The 18,410-nt window shown below is 40.0% G+C and overlaps 1 protein-coding gene across 1 annotated transcript; it reads right to left on the bottom strand.

Moving 5' to 3' along the window:
• Positions 1–7,917: 7,917 nt before the first annotated feature.
• On the bottom strand, positions 7,918–8,871 carry LOC128736797 (uncharacterized). The gene has a single exon (XM_053831286.1). The coding sequence runs from the start codon at positions 8,869–8,871 to the stop codon at positions 7,918–7,920; it is 954 nt and encodes a 317-aa protein (XP_053687261.1).
• Positions 8,872–18,410: the final 9,539 nt, after the last annotated feature.

Below are 18,410 nucleotides of genomic sequence, written 5' to 3'. Positions count from 1 at the left end.
GTGGAAGCAGTATTATGACGAGCACCTTAACAGCGATATAGCTTAACATGAAGGTGACAATATGGCAATAGATCTTGGAGCACGTACAGAAGACGACAGAATACCAGCCCCCGACCTTCAGGAGGTAGCAGAAGAGATCGGTCGACTGAAGAACAATAAAGCGCGTGGGGCGGATCTGCTACCCAGTGAGCTGCTGAAATACGGTGGTGACGCACTGGCTAGAGCACCGCACTGGGTTATAGTCAAGATTTGGGAGTAACAATATAATGCATTTAGTCAATTGCATTAAAACGAGCCGTAAGTGTTGATAAACGGTTTGTACTTGACTTTTTATTTTGCTATTCTACGGCCACTATTTGTGCCCTCTTCCACCTGACGGTTGCCGTCTTTTTCTACCCTATTGGTAATGCAGGACAAGTAGCTATGATATGAGAGGGAATATCACCAAACTTTAAATACAGCATTCGTACGCTAATTGCACGTCCTCTAATCACACCGTCTTTTAATTGCACGTCCGCTAACTGCACGATCGTGCAACTAAAAAGCAGTTATCTGTCAAACTACACGTGGTTTCCCAGGTGGTTGCTATAAACAAAAATGCAGCGTTGCCGAATGCAAACTCTCTATCTCTGCATTACGTAGATACATTACAAACAAATTCATGCAAATTTGGCTAAACTTTGACTAATAGAGGTTTTCCGTCAGATCATACCCCTCCTTTTCTTATTTTTTCTCAAAAGTACTCCCAATACGAGTGACAATGGTGCAAAAATATATTTTTTTCGTTGACTCTAGAATTTACTACGATTTTTTAAACAATGCAAATTGCAAGAATGTTGAGCTTCTTTTCACCAAATCACGAATGTTGAGTTTTAAAAAATTCGTTTCGGCTGCACTGTTTATCAAAATTTTCAGATTTTCTGGCAGCATTGCATAATAGTTTTTAACATATGTGTATCAGCGGTAGAGTGAAAAGGATAAAACGAATGAAAAGCTAATGATTACCTTCTTTTTCATTTCGTTTGTTGCTTGCCACAAGAGTAAAGAGTGGCACAAATGGTTTCGAAGTGGTGAAAATAGAGGACACTGGTACAAAAAGGCATGTAAGACATCCGAGAAGTGACCGGTTGAAATACACGTATTTTAGTTTTTCATTTTTACAGTAGTTAGAGGCTTTAATAAAGAAAGTTGTATATGGGTATCATTTCTAAGAGTCAAAACCGAACATTTAGTGAAAAAAAAATTTTTTACGGAAAACCTCTATTGAACATATTTTTATTAAGCTTTTAGTTCGTTTGTAAAAATTTAAATGTTTTTCCCAAAATTTAGCGTACGTGTGAATGCATGTGAAGAGTTCTTTACAGTGATAACGCATCACGTTTTACAATAAATATTGGCAACCATCGTGCAATTAAGAAACGAAATTCGCTAAACGCATCGCCTTATTCGTGCAATTAGCGAACGACTGCTGTACGACTAACTTCAACTCACTCAATCAGGTCCGTTATGGTTTAGATAGCAAAGGTGCAAGGAAACGAATCAGGTTGCATGACTAACTCCCGGTTCCCCTGTCTAGGTGGTAACCACAGACATTAATCAGCATTTCAAAAAATGGTCCTCGACCGAATCTACACACAGAAAAATTTCATGGTAAATTCTACCATTTTAGGGGTAAGCTTGACCAGAAAAGTATGGTGGTTTTCAACCGACTGGGAAAACTGGTCTAGACAACATTTTCATGGTTATTTCGACTATAAGCTTGAACAATGGACGCATGGTACGGTTGACCATGCATAGTAGGCATAACTATAATCTGTATACCATAAAATTGTCATCATTACAATGCTTTAGTTATCTTAACCACTTTGTATAGTTTTACTGACAAGAAAATAGTCATCTTGGACAAAAAAATAAACGGAACTAGCTGGTTGCAGTGACAATTTTATGGTAAAAATGACCATGTATGGTTGGGACAACTATAATTTAAAACTATACAATTGTCATCATGACAATGGTTTTGTTATCATGACCAGGTTTTGTATGATATTGCTGACAAGAAAATAGTCATCTTAAACACGCAATGAACGGGACGAGTTGGTTTTCGTGACAATTTCGTGGTAAAAATGACGTTATTAACTATTGTTGAAATAACCATGAACGTAGTCATCTCAACTATAAATTAAATAGTTTTTATAATCATTCACGTTATACTTACTCCGAATGAATCAAACGAATCTTTTGCAATAAATGAATGTGGTGCACCTGCAGGTATACTTGCAGAGAAACTTTCAAGTATACTTGCAGATGCACCACATTCAATTATTGCAAAAGATTCATATGATTCTTTCGAAGTAAGCATAATGTGAACGGTAATATATAAATAAATTAGACGGATTTCTCATTATTTCACAATCCAAATAACAAACAATCGGTTATGTCTATACATATATATCGTAGATTACTATAATTTTAACAGGAATTTTACGTACGTTTTTGGTGTGGCTCTGAAGTGTAGGTTTGCTGACTGTGGTTACCTGCATTCCAAGTATAGATTCATCCGCGGCTAAAACCACAATTTGCGATGTTCAGCCTGCAGCAGAGCCGGTCAGATCTGGTATATTTAGCTGGAATATACTGAAGTGAAACCACTGGCTACCTATTAGTTTGAACTGCCTGAACATTAATCGAATGTGGCATAGACTTCACGTTATCCTATTTGGGATGAGAAGCGGTTTTAGACGTGTGCTAAACTAACACATACCAATATTTACCTCAAAGTTGTCGAGCCCGTGTAGCTACTACTCTAAAAATCCTTATCATGATGGCACATCCAATGACGATCATCGGTTATTGGGACTTCGAATAAATTGGAAACATCTCCCGGGGGCATTATGCAGCAGAATCCTGTACGGATGGGAAAATCGATAATCCTGGAAATAGTTTTCTGGACATATGCCGTATTCTTGACTGCAGACAACACGTCTAACTTAAGCCTATCCATGATGCCAATTAACTACAGGATAAGATTCTCCACCGTGCACCATGCATTGAAAATATTGTTATTTCAACTGTTATAAACGGCAAGCAAAGGTGATCTCCGTCAAGTGATTTAACAATTGGTTTCTGATCAATTTCATTAGAACAGGTTGGTACAACCGACATAATTAGCATTTTATATATGTTCGGTTCTAAGGGAAAGTCTGTCATACGGCAATCTAATCATGCCGGCTGTCTTTCGTTGTCTAATGCAGATAAAGAGTGCAATAGGTCTGAAGCAGGCAACAGTAATTCAACTAGCGGAGCATCCATAAAATCAAACTGCAGGAAATCGTTAATTTCCAGCTGAAATATCATTGTGGTCAAATCGGTACGCTAAATTTTTGGAACCAGCATCGGAAGCGTTTTACGTTCCATTCTAGTTTTTGAGATGAAGACTTTTTGCTCAACAAATCCTGGATTAACCACATAATAAATACCATCGACTGTGAGCGATGTTTTCGTTATGTCCGTTCGTAGTGTGTCAGCAACTTGAATAACAGACGACTGAAATGAACAAAATTGAATAAACATTGAAATACGACAAAAATTAAATACTCACTTCGTTCGTTCGTTGGATATGCCGTAGTTTCGGGGTAGTTTAAAGGCCGGCCGAAATCTTCCGATCAAGTAGGACGTCATAACTGCTGGTAGAAGTAGATTTTACGATTGAAATATTTCAAAGTCTCGGAGTTGCTAATTGTGACTCTGATCGGTTTTAGAAGTCTATTGTGCTCCAGTGTCTGCTGACGGAAATAGTTTGACGATGGTCTAGCTCAGTGGTGGCCACGGTACAAGCATATTGCGGGCTAAATCAGATCTCCCCAATAGATCCGCGGCCCTAAATGACTTCTGACATTAATAAATTCAACCTATAGTGTCCGTCCGCCATCTATCAAACCAGTTCGCGGGCCGCAAAGGCCAAATTCAAGAGCCGCAGTTTGGCCATCACTGGTCTAGCTGGTGTTACATAGGATGTCATTTTGAATTATTCGACTGAAGGTACCGAAAGTGTAATCCTCAATTCCCGACACGAATCAGCCATCGTTGGCAGTTCCAGAACCTGCTTTTTGTTTGTACGTGTGGCAGGATGTTCGAACTGGTTTGTCTGATCATCTGGATGCTACGCTTGTTCCGCACCTGCCACTCTACCGGTCAGGAAAAATATGTACTAACTTTTGATTCCTGTCGGTCTACTATATTGCCGCTTTCCTCTGTCGAAACGTATTTACTTCTGTTTTTTTTGCTGAAATATCCAGTAAAACACTGTACCTGGAAAACAACATATTAGCCTCAACCGTTTGAAACAGTCCTAATCGATGTAGAATCTTGTATCGACTGGTAATGGAGGGAAATGTTCAACCTTTTTGTTACTAGTTATTAAAAATGCAGACTGTTGTATTCGAATCGCACTTAGTTTTATTTGACCGTCCGTTACAAAGGTTCGAACTCTAATAATCTCGGTGCCGTCTCCAGCTGCCCGCGTCCGTTTACTCGTTCGTCGTCGGTTACTCTCCTCTCTTTGTTTCCGATCGATTGTCTCTCGTCATGATAAGGTATACTGGGGCATGAAGTACAGATCGTAACTCTACAATCCCTTATCTACTCTGGAAAAAAAAGAAAAAAAAAGAAAATATACAGCAAATAGAATAGAAATACTTACTAATGGAATCTAGCTGGCAATTTTCGAGCTCTTTTCGGGCGCTTGGATGTTGTTTCTTCTTCCGTTGCATTACTCTGTATCATTTCCTTTTTTTTCTCGTTGCGATTTATCTCTGATTGTTCCTGTTTTTCTTCTCCGGCAGATTCATTATTAACGGCCTGCGACGGAGTACCGGGCCATTTTCTTAAATGGGATACGGGGCGTCGGTATCTTACTCCTTCCTCATTCATAACAACTGTATCATTACCTTTCTTTCTAACAACCTTAAACTTTTCGAGTCGGAAATTGGGCTCCAATTTCCCTGTTTCGTAATTCCTTAACATTACTATATCACCCTCGACAATATCGGATATTTTGGAACGTCTGTGCTTATCGGCATAGATCTTTCCTTTGGCCTTTTTAATTGCGTCGTTGTCACGTACATCATCGTCACGATTCCAATAGGGCTCTGTTCTTAAAGATGGTAAAAGATCTTTTACTGGCCTTCCAGTGAGCAATTCTAGTGGGGCCTTACCGGTCGTTGTATGGGGTGTCGTATTGTACATATGCACGTAATCTCGGACTGCCGCACGCCAGTCTGCGTTGACTGCTTTGGCAATTCGGAGTGCTCTCAAAATCCCCTGGTTTTGCCTCTCAACCAGTCCGTTCATTTGCGGCCAGTAAGGAATAGTACGAACCAGCCGGATATTCCTTCGAATGCAATAATTGGAGAACTCCTCACTTGAAAACGGCGGGCCGTTATCGCTCCGGATTGTCTCTGGATATGTTTGTTCGATAAAAATAGATTCCAGAGCCTCTATGGTTTTCGTTGCTGTTGTCCCTTTCATCTCAATGACCTTCAAAAAGCGACTATAATAGTCCACCACCACAAGAAAGGTAGCACATTCTTTTGCAGAGAAAAAGTCGATCGCTATTTCTTGCCACGCCCGTTCTGGCATTTCTTTCCTTATCATCGGTTCCGCGGGACCATGGACATTTACAGCTGCACACCCAGCGCATTCCTGTATTCGATCACCAACATCTCTATCCATGTAAGGCCACCACAGACTTTCACGGAGGATTCGCCGCATGCTAACCACACCTGGGTGTCCCCGATGAGCAATATCCAAAGCTCTTGATCGTAGCTTGAGTGGGAGTACAATGCGGTCATCCCGAACTACTACACCCTTAATTAGTCCAAGCTCTCTGGAGAAAGGCTGATAATGAAAAAGACTTGGTGGCCAGAGCTGGCTTTTAATAGCCTCAACTACTGCAGTTAATGTTTCATCATTAGCTGTCTCCTTTCGAATCTCATCTAAGGTGATAGCTGCTAATCCGTCTTCAATAGAATATAGGTAATGCTCAGATTCCTCGTCGAAGGGTTCCTCAGGTTTAGATTGAGGACAAAGCCGTGACAGTATATCCGAAATATTACTTGAGCCTGGAATATGTTTTATACAAAAATTGTACGGCTGCAACCTTAGGGCCCAACCTTCTGCTCTAGAGCAAGCCCGTTTACCGTCTCTATGTTTACCCTCATAGATGTATTCTAAAGTCTTGTGATCGGTGTATATTGTGAATTCAGTTCCGAACAGGTATGGGTAAAATTTTTCCACAGCCCACACTACAGCAAGAGCTTCACGTTGCGTTTGAGGATACACTTTTTCCGCCTTCGTCAAACCCTTGGATGCAAAACATATGATTCGAGGTTTATTTTTGTTATCTCTTTGCGTCAAGACCGCGCCCAAGCCTACTGGGGATGCATCAACATATAATTCGATTACATCTTTCGGGTTAAAAAATCCCAACCGACGAACAGTGACGGACAATTCGTTTCGAAGATCGTCAAATGCTCTTTTTTGGTCTTTACCAAAGTTATCTACATCCCCCCTCATAAACTGTCGCAAAGGTTCTGTTCTAGTAGACAAATGAGGAATGAATTGACCGACGAAGTTGATGAGACCCAAGAAACTGCGCACTTCTTCTCTTGTTTCTGGTTGTCGGAAATCGCGGATAGCTGAAATTTTATCATCTGATGGACTTATTCCAGAAGCACTGACATTATATCCTAATATCTCGAGCTGTTTTACCCCAAATAAACACTTCGCCTTATTAAGTGTTGCGTTGTTTTTACGAAGAACCGACAATACTTCGTTTAACCTTGCATCATGTTGTTCCTTAGTTGCTCCTGCCACTACTATGTCATCAATGTAGACAACGACACCTTCTATACCAGCCAACATGTTGCACATAATACGCTGGAAAATTTCAGGTGCACAGTTGATCCCAAATGTCAATCTCTTGAACCTCATCAAGCCTCTACTAGTCATAAAGGTTGTGATCCCTCGTGATTCCGGATGTAGTTCTATGTGGTGGAAAGCCGATGTTATATCTAATTTCGTAAAACATGTTGATCCTCTTAGCTTATTCAAAAGTGTGTCAATCATAGGCAAAGGATAATGTTCACGTTGTATTGCCTGGTTTGGATATTTCATATTGATGCACAACCTTATGTCGTTCGTTCCTTTAGGTACGACTACCATCGGAGATATCCATTCCGGCGGACCAACTGCTGGCTCAATCACATCATCATTTAACATTTGCTGAATTTTCATATCGACCTTTTCTTCCATGGCGACCGGTATTCTTAAATAGGCCAATTTCTTGGGAAGAACAGTTTTGTCGATTGACAACTTTATTTGAATATTTGGAAATTTTGGGAAAGCTTTGGTTTTCAAATTAATGTTATTGACATCAAGCCCAATCTTCAGAACCTTAAGCTCTTCAGCTGTCCTTTTACTTAACAATGATTTACAGGCCCCTTCAATAACAAAGAACTCCGCGTATGTTTTAGGCTTATCGTTATTTACAGATATCCATGCTTCAAAAATCATCAACACTTTTAGCGGCTTTTGACTTGCGTATGAAGTAACACGCCTATCACAATCGAACTTCTTTTTGTAAAGTACTGTTCCATTTTCCTGAAGTGTGTTCCATGCCTGTTCGGTAACAGTGTTTATCGCGGCCCCAGAGTCTATTAAAAATTCTACCGGAGAACTACCGATCTTGCAAGTAATCACCCCACTGCTGGCAATATTTTCCTATCAACAAACAATGAAACAAATATAGAAAATTTTCTTAGTATTTATTATTTGGAAATGTTTATGTTATCCCCTTGCAGATTCTACGAGACATCGATCAATCATATTTATAAAAAAATGAAACAAAAGAAAACCAAGTTATTTTACCTCTCGTGTGTCGGCCGATCTAACATAGCGAAGCTGTTCCTCCTTCGAGTGATCTCGACCGTCCTTTGTTTCAGATGAAAAGCGCTTCCAAGAATTAGGTTTGATTGGGCCGCTTCGGTATGTCGAACCCGGTACTTGACATTTCCTTGCGAAGTGACCAATACGGCCGCAACTATTGCACCGTGCGTTGCGGGCAAAACAATCACGAGAATCCTTGCGATGCTTCCATGATCCACATCGATCGCACTCGATGCTTCGCTTATCCTTTGCCAATCCTCTTTCATTGTAGAATGTAGATTTGCCCCTGTTTGTCTCCTGCTTCACATAAGAAATCGTAGTAGTACTTAAATCAGCTCCAAATGGATGTAGTTTTCCTTTCTGTTTATCCAGAATCTCCCGATTAATGGCATAGTTTGTGAGTGCATCCAAGTTCATTACATTTTCGAGACCTTTGTCTCTGACACGTTCATCTCGCGCCCCCATAGTTACTTGCTGCAGTATTTCCCTCTCTTCTCGATCTTGAAAATCGCATCTGGCAGCTTGCATACGCAATTTCAAAATAAACTGGTTAAACGACTCATCAGTTGTTTGTTTTATGGCGCGGAACACCTCAAGCTCGATACGTTCATTACATTTTCCAACAAAAAAATTATTCAACCGTTTAATTGCGTTGTCGTATTCGGGTATTTCCTCTGGTGCCAGCGGAATTTTTACCGGTTCCGGGTAGATCTCATTTGGCACTGGCCTCAAATGGGAGTATATTCTTTGTAGACCTCGTCCACCTCGAGCGAGCATGAGCACTAACTTCTCGCGTTGGGAGTTTGTATTTCTCAACTCCAGTATAAGCTCAAATGCTGTCAACCATTCCTCCCACTCTCGACGTAAATCAGACGCATCCACTGAATCGTTGAACGGTTCTAATGGCCACTGCTTTTCGGTATCCATCTGAAAATTGATGTAAACAAATTCTATACAGTATTACAATCTATCCGACCACATCACAATATTTATTTCATGATAAATGACAATGTTTTAACATTTTGTTTAAGGTAGCTATAGAAAAATGTACATATTTAATTTCGTTCAAGGAATATGCCTGTATTCGTATTAAACCTTCCACTCTCTCACATGCTATATTCCTCAACTAGTATTAGTCCTGATTAGCGCCTTGCAATCCTTCTCACTTTTTTTTTTTTTTTTGCGCTCTGAATCGGTCTCGCTAATAGTGTGGTGCGCTTCGACTTACAGTCGGACTCGCTTCGTCTTCGGCTCTACGGTTTTAAACCGGGCTCGCCATTGGTAGTAGTGCGCTTCGACATATAGTCGGACTCGCTATTTTCTGTGGCGCTTCGGTCCTCAACCAGTATCGCCATTAGTAGTGGTGCGCTTCGACTTACAGTCGGACTCGCTTTATCTTCGGCGCTACGGTTCTAAACCGGGCTCGCCATTGGTAGTGGTGCGCTTCGACATATAGTCGGACTCGCTATTTTCTGTGGCGCTTCGGTCCTCAACCAGTCTCGCCATTAGTAGTGGTGCGCTTCGACTTACAGTCGGACTCGCTTTATCTTCGGCGCTACGGTTCTAAACCGGGCTCGCCATTGGTAGTGGTGCGCTTCGACATATAGTCGGACTCGCTTTTTTCTGTGGCGCTTCGGTCCTCAACCGGCCTCGCCGTTGGTATGGGTGCACATCGATATTCAATCGGCTGATTTATTCTTTCGATTTGGTCAAACTCACAGACCTGCGAGCCATCCTGCTGCCACAAGATTAAACACTCACACAATCAACTTTGTCTATGGGTTCCATACAGCGCCATTTTGTTACCGATACTTTGCAAATTAAATTTTCGGTTTTCGGATTTCACAACGTTGCTCAACTTGTCAGTAAGTCAGATCTACTGAAACACATATCGTTGCTAAAAAATAACTAACGAGAGCAACACTTTCATCTTTTCACTAATGTCCAAGACGAGGCAATGAAATATATGAACTCTTTTCCACTTTACTCACCTTATTTTGTACCGGCTGCGCCAATTGTAGAATCTTGTATCGACTGGTAATGGAGGGAAATGTTCAACCTTTTTGTTACTAGTTATTAAAAATGCAGACTGTTGTATTCGAATCGCACTTAGTTTTATTTGACCGTCCGTTACAAAGGTTCGAACTCTAATAATCTCGGTGCCGTCTCCAGCTGCCCGCGTCCGTTTACTCGTTCGTCGTCGGTTACTCTCCTCTCTTTGTTTCCGATCGATTGTCTCTCGTCATGATAAGGTATACTGGGGCATGAAGTACAGATCGTAACTCTACAATCGAGTTCATTGCTGGTCCTAAAAAGAGTTATTATGGTGTATTTGAAGATAATAAAAGATGATTTTTCTATTTCTTTACCTAAAGCACAAATGGTGCTTCCTGTAGTCCGTACGGTATGGAGTTATGATGACGGCGATTAAAACTTTGGATTGATTCTTTTTTTTTTCACTGGCCTAATAAAATAAAAAGTTTCACTGGCCTGTGGATTCCGATATAAAACATCTGTTGGTGAGCAAACCGTGATCATTGTATTGTATTTACGACGAATCAAGAAGATCTATGACGTGGATCTTGGACCCGGCAACAATACCGTTCGCACAATAGAGGCTAAATGTTGTGATTGCTGGATGGTGTTGGCTCATTCCTAGTTTTTGTAAAGAGCTGCAATCCGGTTATGTTCGATATTTCGGAAGCAAGTAACAGATGCAAATTTTCTTAAAAATATGTTGCGGAAAATATAAAGAAAAAGAAAATATTGTACCCAACAAATATTTTTGTTATATAACAACTTATCAGGCGTTTGCTACTCGGTATTAGCTATACAATGGTTTTAATAAGGTATACTATTAAACAAAAATGTTTGTTGGGTATACAGAAAAATGAATTTTGTCTGTTCTGTATGTGCCTTATAGACTAGGAAACTACTAAACCGATCGGAGTGAAAATTTGTATGCGGTTTTTAGGGCCAGGGAAGGTTCTTATTGTACTAGCTAGTGCTGCTAATGAAAATACGTCTGTGCCGCCCAGTTGTAAAGTTTGTACTTCCCAGTATGTATATTAAATAGCATATCCAAGAATCTATGTTTACTAGATCAACGGATAATAGAGTTTATAAATATTTTACTATACTACACAGGGTGGCTCCCATACAAATAAAACCCAAATTTTACATATCTCGAGAACCAATCAAGCAAATTGAACCAAATTTTGGATGAGGTGGGGTTTTCCCTTCTCTGGAAGGGGTTGTACTCACACAAATAAAGCGGATATTTTTGCAAAACTCAAAAACTAATTGAACTCGAGAAAAATTCTTCCATAAACATTAGTCAATATCAAGATCACTAAAAACTGCTTATATACACTAGATGATTCAGGGCGAGACGGCCGCAGGTCGCGAGTACTGCCGGCGGAAGCGCTGACCACTACGGGGGGGGGGGGGGGGGGGGGCAGCCCCAGAGAAAACACCTCTGTCTAGGTTTATTTGTTTTCCTAGGTCTACTGCCCTCTATTACTTTCCTTCAGTTGGGTCCGAACGAGCGACGGCGGGTAAGTGAGGATCGCACCCGCGAAATAGTACTTTTCACTAAAAGGGTTTTCGCGAAATGGTATTCCGCTAACACTATATTCCGCATTATGGTCAACTGAGAATTAGTTTTCCGCGAAAATTCGGCGAAATGTTATATAATCACGGTGAATATTTAAATACTATTAGCTTTATTTTATCTGCCGTAATAATAATGGTGGGAGCAGCCACGTAGCCAGGAGGGCCTGGCGGCCTTGGCCCATCCCCCGAAATATTTTGGCTCACATTTTTATCGCGGCACTGCAAGAGATCTGTCGCAAAGGCGAGAAGGTGTGGAGGATCCGTGGCGGTAAAGCCAAATTTTTCCAGAGCGGTGGAGCGATCGACGAGCTGGGAACGGGCTTCGTAGTATTGGGACAAATGCAGGATCACGTAATGGACTGGAAAGCGATCAACGAGAGGATGTGTGTGTTGAGGATAAAAGGCCGTTTCTTCAACTACACCATCATAAACGAGCATTGTCCATACGAAGGTAGACCCGATGACGAGAAGGAAGCGTTCTATGTGCAGCTGCAGGCAACGTACGACAGCTGCACACGACAGGACATCAAGATCGTCATCGGCGATATGAACGCCCAGGTCGGCAGGGAAGCAATGTATAGACCGGTGATCGGGTCCCATAGCCTGCACACCGATACGAACGACAACGGCCAGCGATGCATGATCACCAGCGATGGTGATCAGAAGCACTTTCTTTTCCCACAAAGATATCCAAAAAGCCACCTGGAGATCACCTGACCAATGAACTTCGAACCAAATCGACCATATTCACATCGAGGGCCGGTTTTTCTCGAATATCACCAACGTACACTCCCTACGGGGTACGGATACCGACTCGGACAATTACCTAATAGCAGTACACGTGCGCTTAAAGCTAGATGCTTCGACCCTCGAAAACGGGTGGAGTATGATACGCTCGGTCGTCAACGGGGTCGCAACCTCGGCGCTAGGAGTGGAAACCTCGAGCGGAACCAAAAAAGTGGTCTCTAGGAAACTCCGGTAATATACGTGGGAAAGGCGAGACCACACGAAGCCAGCTCCCCCTCGATCCAAAGTGTGTTCGGCTACTGGTAGTAAGAAAACTACGGCCTCCATGAGGCCAAACCTCCGGTAATTCCGTCTCTCCTAAATGCCAGTGAGCGGAAAAATCACAAAAATACAGTGCAGATAAACCTTCCACTTGCGAAAGCTGTTTCGGGCGTAATTTTCAGGAGGTTTATCGAACACGGTGTGGACCTGGCCCTGGGGTGACATTGCGATTCTCGTTTCGAGTGATTTTGGTTCGTTTCGACCACGTTAAACGAATGGGCGAAACGAACTAAAATCACTCGAAACGAAAATCGCAATACCACCCCTGATTCAAGAGCCCTGGGTCTACAAAGGAAGAATACAAGGTATTCAAACAAGAACATGTAAGTTCTTCTATGATGACAAATATGATCCTCCGAGAGCTGCTGTCTTGGCCAACGCAAACATTAATTGTTTGCCCATTACAGAGTTCATCAAACGAGACATAGTGGCGATCAGAGTTGAGGTATCAATCGCCAAGGGAAATCAGATATTATCGCAGCATCGCCCCATTTTCCTGGAGACGTTCCTAAGGTTGCAACTCAAGAGGTTGCGGCGTTCGTCAAATTCTGCATAGAAGTCAACAAAGACTGTATTATCGGCTGCGATGCCAACGCTATCGCATTTTGTGGGGAAGCACCGACCAGCAGCCGAATTCCGGACGTAAAAGAAAAGAAATTTTTGAAGAGATTTTTAGACTTTTCTTATTTTGGAATTCCGGCAAAAAGCTTTAAGAGAATCTTTGACGTTTAAAAAAAGAAAAGAGATTTTTAATCTCTTCGAAATTTTTCGTGTAAGAGAACTAGAATTCATTTTTTTACTTGCATTAAGTGTGTTTTAAATCTATTGTAAAACAATAAAAATTTATACTTAGAGTAATGAAGACAACGATTTTATCACATATTAAGCGAGATTTTAATTCTAAAAGAAAATATTACCGCAGACAAACAGACGAGACAGTCGTGTTAATTTCATCGTCTATTCAAGAACTATTCATTTTTCCAAAAAAGCATGTTTCGCGACATAGCCACACCGGGGCACTCGAGTTTTTAGTATGAAACCATACAAATGTAAAAACCCTACGGTATAAATCCATACAAGTAAAAGCTACTCCGTAACTCCGTAACTATTTAACTTCGTTAAATAGTAGTAATTTAATATTTAACAACAATAAATTAAGGATATAAAATAATTTTATTACCAAAATAATAAGTTTTTCACATAGTCACAATATTTATAGACAATGTTAAAGCGTTGCAGTATTATCGAATCAACATCGGAACGAAAATTGGTCCGGTTAAAATCGGAACGAACTTTTTTAGTCCGACTTTATTCCGGTCCAATTTTGCTCTGCTCCGGTTCCGGACAGGAACCCGGACTTCAATTTACGTTCCGATGTCGAACACTATTATCGATGTAAAGCTATTATCGATAGCGTTGATAAATTGCGGCAATAACCTCGTTAGATGGCGGTAATGAATCACTGATTTTCAACATATATTACATAAAAAATAAACCATTTGAACGTTTGTACACAAAGTCTTCAAAAAGTTGCAAAACATGCCAAAGTTATCAACTTTGTTGAATACAATACCCCTATAATTGATTGCGGTTGGTGTAATCTTATATACTGTTTAAAAATACGAGCGATTGTTTATTGAAATGTGTGTTTTTTAATATGTTATAATTTGTCTAATATACATTTTAACGATAACAGGCTTTCTCATAATATAAATATTTCAGCATATTGAGAACATTTGAAAGCACCAAAAACGGATATTTAAAATATGTTCTACAACTTTGTGACGCCATACTAAAGTAAGCATGCATTGCATTAAATGCAAGCATGCATTAAAAACAAAAACGAAACTTACATTACCCTAATAGGTGGATACACAACTAATTTTCAGAAAGATAGACTATTTTTAACTAATAAACCTCACCAAAGACACCTCCATAAAATCAGGTGTTTGCACGCTATGCACGGTTTAGATCCCCTGTGTGATGATTATATCTCCTTTTTGCATCAAAATGACAATAAAATAATAAAATTGCTATCTCCATTACTCGGAGCATACATTTTTATTGTTTTGTATGTATTTGATACATTTCCAATGTAAGTAAACATTTTCTTCGGATTCTCTGACCCGAAAAATCTCGAAGAGATTAAAAATCTCTTTTTCTTTTTTAAACGTCAAAGAGTTTTCTTAAGGCATTTCACCGGAATTCCAAAATAAGAAAATTTAAAAAATTTCTTCGCAAGTTTTTTGTTCGAAATTTGACGGCAGTATAATATGTTATGAAACATTTTGGTTATTATAAATGAATTCAAAAACTGTAAAAAAGTAAGTTGCATGATTTTTTCAACGCATATTAGGGAGAAGTTAAAGAAAAGCTTTCGAAGCCATCTAGCGGAGAATAGAAAAAACTACATTTTCTCTTTCGGCAGACATCATAATTTTCTTTCTCTTTAGTTGCTCGGAATACGGTAAAAAGAAAAGAGAAATATTGGAAGAGAAAGAGATTCTAAGAATTTCTTTTCTTAAAGAGATTTTTCGGAAATTTTCTTGAAGCACCGGAATTCGGCTGCAGGGGTGTGAAATTGTCAAAATTTTGCGGACTAAACATCCATGAATAGCGACAATTTGGAACCAGCCAGCGTATCGAAAATAACAGCTAATAATAGTTAAATTATAACTAAAAGGCTACGTTTAACTGCTTTCTAATTAATTTCAGTTGTTTTAAAACGAATCAACCTTTAAGTAGGTCCCAGCACCAAAGGTATTAAAACCAATGAGTGGGACATGGACAATGTATGTGATTTGACAGCCACACCACCTCGCTGGCACCGACATCAACAATCGAGATGAGTGCCTTTTAGAATTTCTCTCGTTAAACAATATCGACATTGCTAATAAAAACAATGAACCTACATTCATGAATGCTATGAGGCAGGAAGTCTTGGACCTGATCTTGTGAGAAGCTAAGAGGCAAAAGGTTTCGAATTTGTGGGTTTTGCTGATGATTTGGTCATCATGGTTCTTTGAAAATTCGACGACGTGATATCGGATAGAATGCGGAATTCAATCGGATAGAATACGAATTCAATTTTAAGCAGCTTATCATTTATTTAGATAAATCACTAATAATATAAATCCAAAAATAACCAAAATAAATAAAACGAAACAAAATAAAAGTTATATCAGACAAAAAGTGAAATGTCGGAAAACTACCCTTTTGCCGCATTAACTGTTTTGTGGATAAAATATATGCCGGGCCAGCTAAAAACTTATTTAATAACAACAATAAATAAACTCAAAAATATAGATATATGGACAAACATAGAGTGCCACACAAGTCTTTTTCAGTCTAACCCATCTTGCCCCTATTGAACTGGTAGAACAAAATACATGTTTATTTAAAACTTTGTAGTATATAACAAACTAGCTGACCCGACAAACTTCCCCCATTGCTTAGCCTGATAAAATAAAGCGGATAGCATTTAGATATTCGCCATCATTGCAAACCATTTAGCCGAATACCATTTTGCGGAACACCAATTCTCGGTTGACTATAACGCGGAATATAGAGTTTCGCAAAATACTATTTCGCGAAAAACCTTACGCGGGATGTACCATTTCACGGAAAATCTTTTCGTAGAAAGTACCATTTCGCAGGGGTGACCCAACTGAAGAAAAGTAATAGAGGTCAGTAGATCTAGGAAAATAAATAAACCTATAGATAGAGGTAATCTCTACGGGGGGCTGCCACTCACAGTGGCCGGCGCTTCCGACTGCAGATCGCCGGCAACACTCGCGGCGTGTGGCCGTCGCACGCTGAATTATCTAATGTTACTATTGATAGTTTTTGGTGGTTAATCAATAACAAGATTAATGTTTTATGAAAGAATCTAAAATTGCTCGAATTCGATTAGTTTTTGAGTTACGCAAAAATTTCTGTTTTATTTGTATGAGAGTCCTTATCCCCCTACCACAGGGGTGAGGGGTCTCAAACCATCATTAAAAGAATGCTGGCTCCAAAACCCCCCCACATACCAAATTTGGTTCCATTTGCTTGATTACTTCTCGAGTTATAAGGAAATTTGTATTTCATTTGCATGGGAGCCCCCCCCCCCCTCCTAAAAACCGAGAGGGGTCCAATTTCATCATAGAAAAAATTCATACCTCCAAAAACACCCACATGCCAAATATGGTTCCATTTGATTAACTAGTTCTCGAGTTATAAGGAAATTTGTATTTCATTTGTATAGGAGCCCCCTCTCCTGAAGCGGGGAAAGGTTTCAATTCATCATAAAAAACATTCTTGTCTCCAAAAACACCCATATGTCATATTTTGTTCCACTTGCTTGATTAGTTCACGAGTTACGAGGAAATTTGTGTTTCATTGGTATGGGAGCGGCACTAAAAGCCTTTAAAGTTTTTAAGTGCTCCTCAAAAATTGTCTGGGATTGCAATTGCTTCTTACGGCAACTAAGCCAAGTGAACTCGGTAAAATTGTACTAGGTTCCTGGTCATTGCGCTATAGAGTGGAATGAACTTGCAGACGAACCAGCCAGATGTGGATCTAACCCTCCATTCACGGTTCCAAATCCATTTCGCTGCATCCCTGACTGTGTGCTGAAAAGTGAGCTGACACAACGGGAGAGCCGAACAGGCATGGCCAATTGGATGGCCGTACAATCCCTCAAACAATCAAAAAAATTATAACGCCGTGTATTAGGGTTACTCAAAAGTTGACATCAAGAAATCTCAGCACGCTTACCGGTCTTGTGACAGGACATTGTGCGAGTAAATACCATCTTCGGAATCTCGGTTTCGTACAAGATAACATTTGTCGCTTGTGTAATGCCGAGCGTGATACCTCGGAACACTTGCTCTGCAATTGTGGAGCACTAATAGGACGTAGAGTGCAGTATCCCAAAAATGGTCTACCAGAGCCAAGGGAGATCTGCTTTGCGTCGCCGATCAAGGTAACAACGTTCAAAAACCAAGTCATCCCTGATTGGTACCTGTCTCGCTCCAGCTACGAGCCTATTACTTACTTAACAAGTGATAGGTAAGCTTGAAGCGTACAGTAAAAGAAATAAACGGGGCATAGCACAATAGTTCAAAATAATGGACGCAGTGGTAAGAGTACTCAACAGAAGAGGGAGTTTCATAAAGCAATTCTTGATAGTTATTCAAGATCAGTGTTATCGCTCAGAAGTACGAAAAATCGAGCAGATATAGTATAATGGGGACATGGCAATCGTTCGCATTATTCCAATTTTTCTCGGTGACGGTAATTGCGGCTTTTAAAAGTAGAGAGTGTTGGTTATTGGGTTATTAGGTTAGGTTACATGCTATACATGAAACTAAAACTGGCGGTTGCTGAAGGACTCAACAAACCACCTACTCATGGAAGAGAAATTAATGTATCTAAAGTAATTGCTCAGTAAGTAATTTTTATAAAAGAGAATTTGAAATCAAAGCATATTAATAGCTAATACAATAAAAACATTAAATGCATACCTGTCTGCAAGATTCTTGTGTTTCGCAACTTTTGATGCAATTTGCAATCTATGTTCAGTAATGATTCTCTGCTCAATCGCTTGCGATAGTGCTTTTCCACTCGCGCCTCCACATATTGCGATCTCTCTAAGGCCTAACTCAAGAGCATGTTTGTCGCTTAAGGATTACTCGATCTGTATAAAACATTTCAATTAAATTATGACTATTAAATTTTTAACCGTTACTCACCAGGTCATTGACTAATTCACAAGGGTATATTTTACGCTCAAGGAT

This window comes from Sabethes cyaneus, chromosome 2 (assembly GCF_943734655.1).
Source record: "Sabethes cyaneus chromosome 2, idSabCyanKW18_F2, whole genome shotgun sequence".
In the NCBI taxonomy this organism is placed as follows: Eukaryota; Metazoa; Arthropoda; class Insecta; order Diptera; family Culicidae; genus Sabethes; species Sabethes cyaneus.
This window is presented reverse-complemented; position numbering and strand designations above follow the sequence as displayed.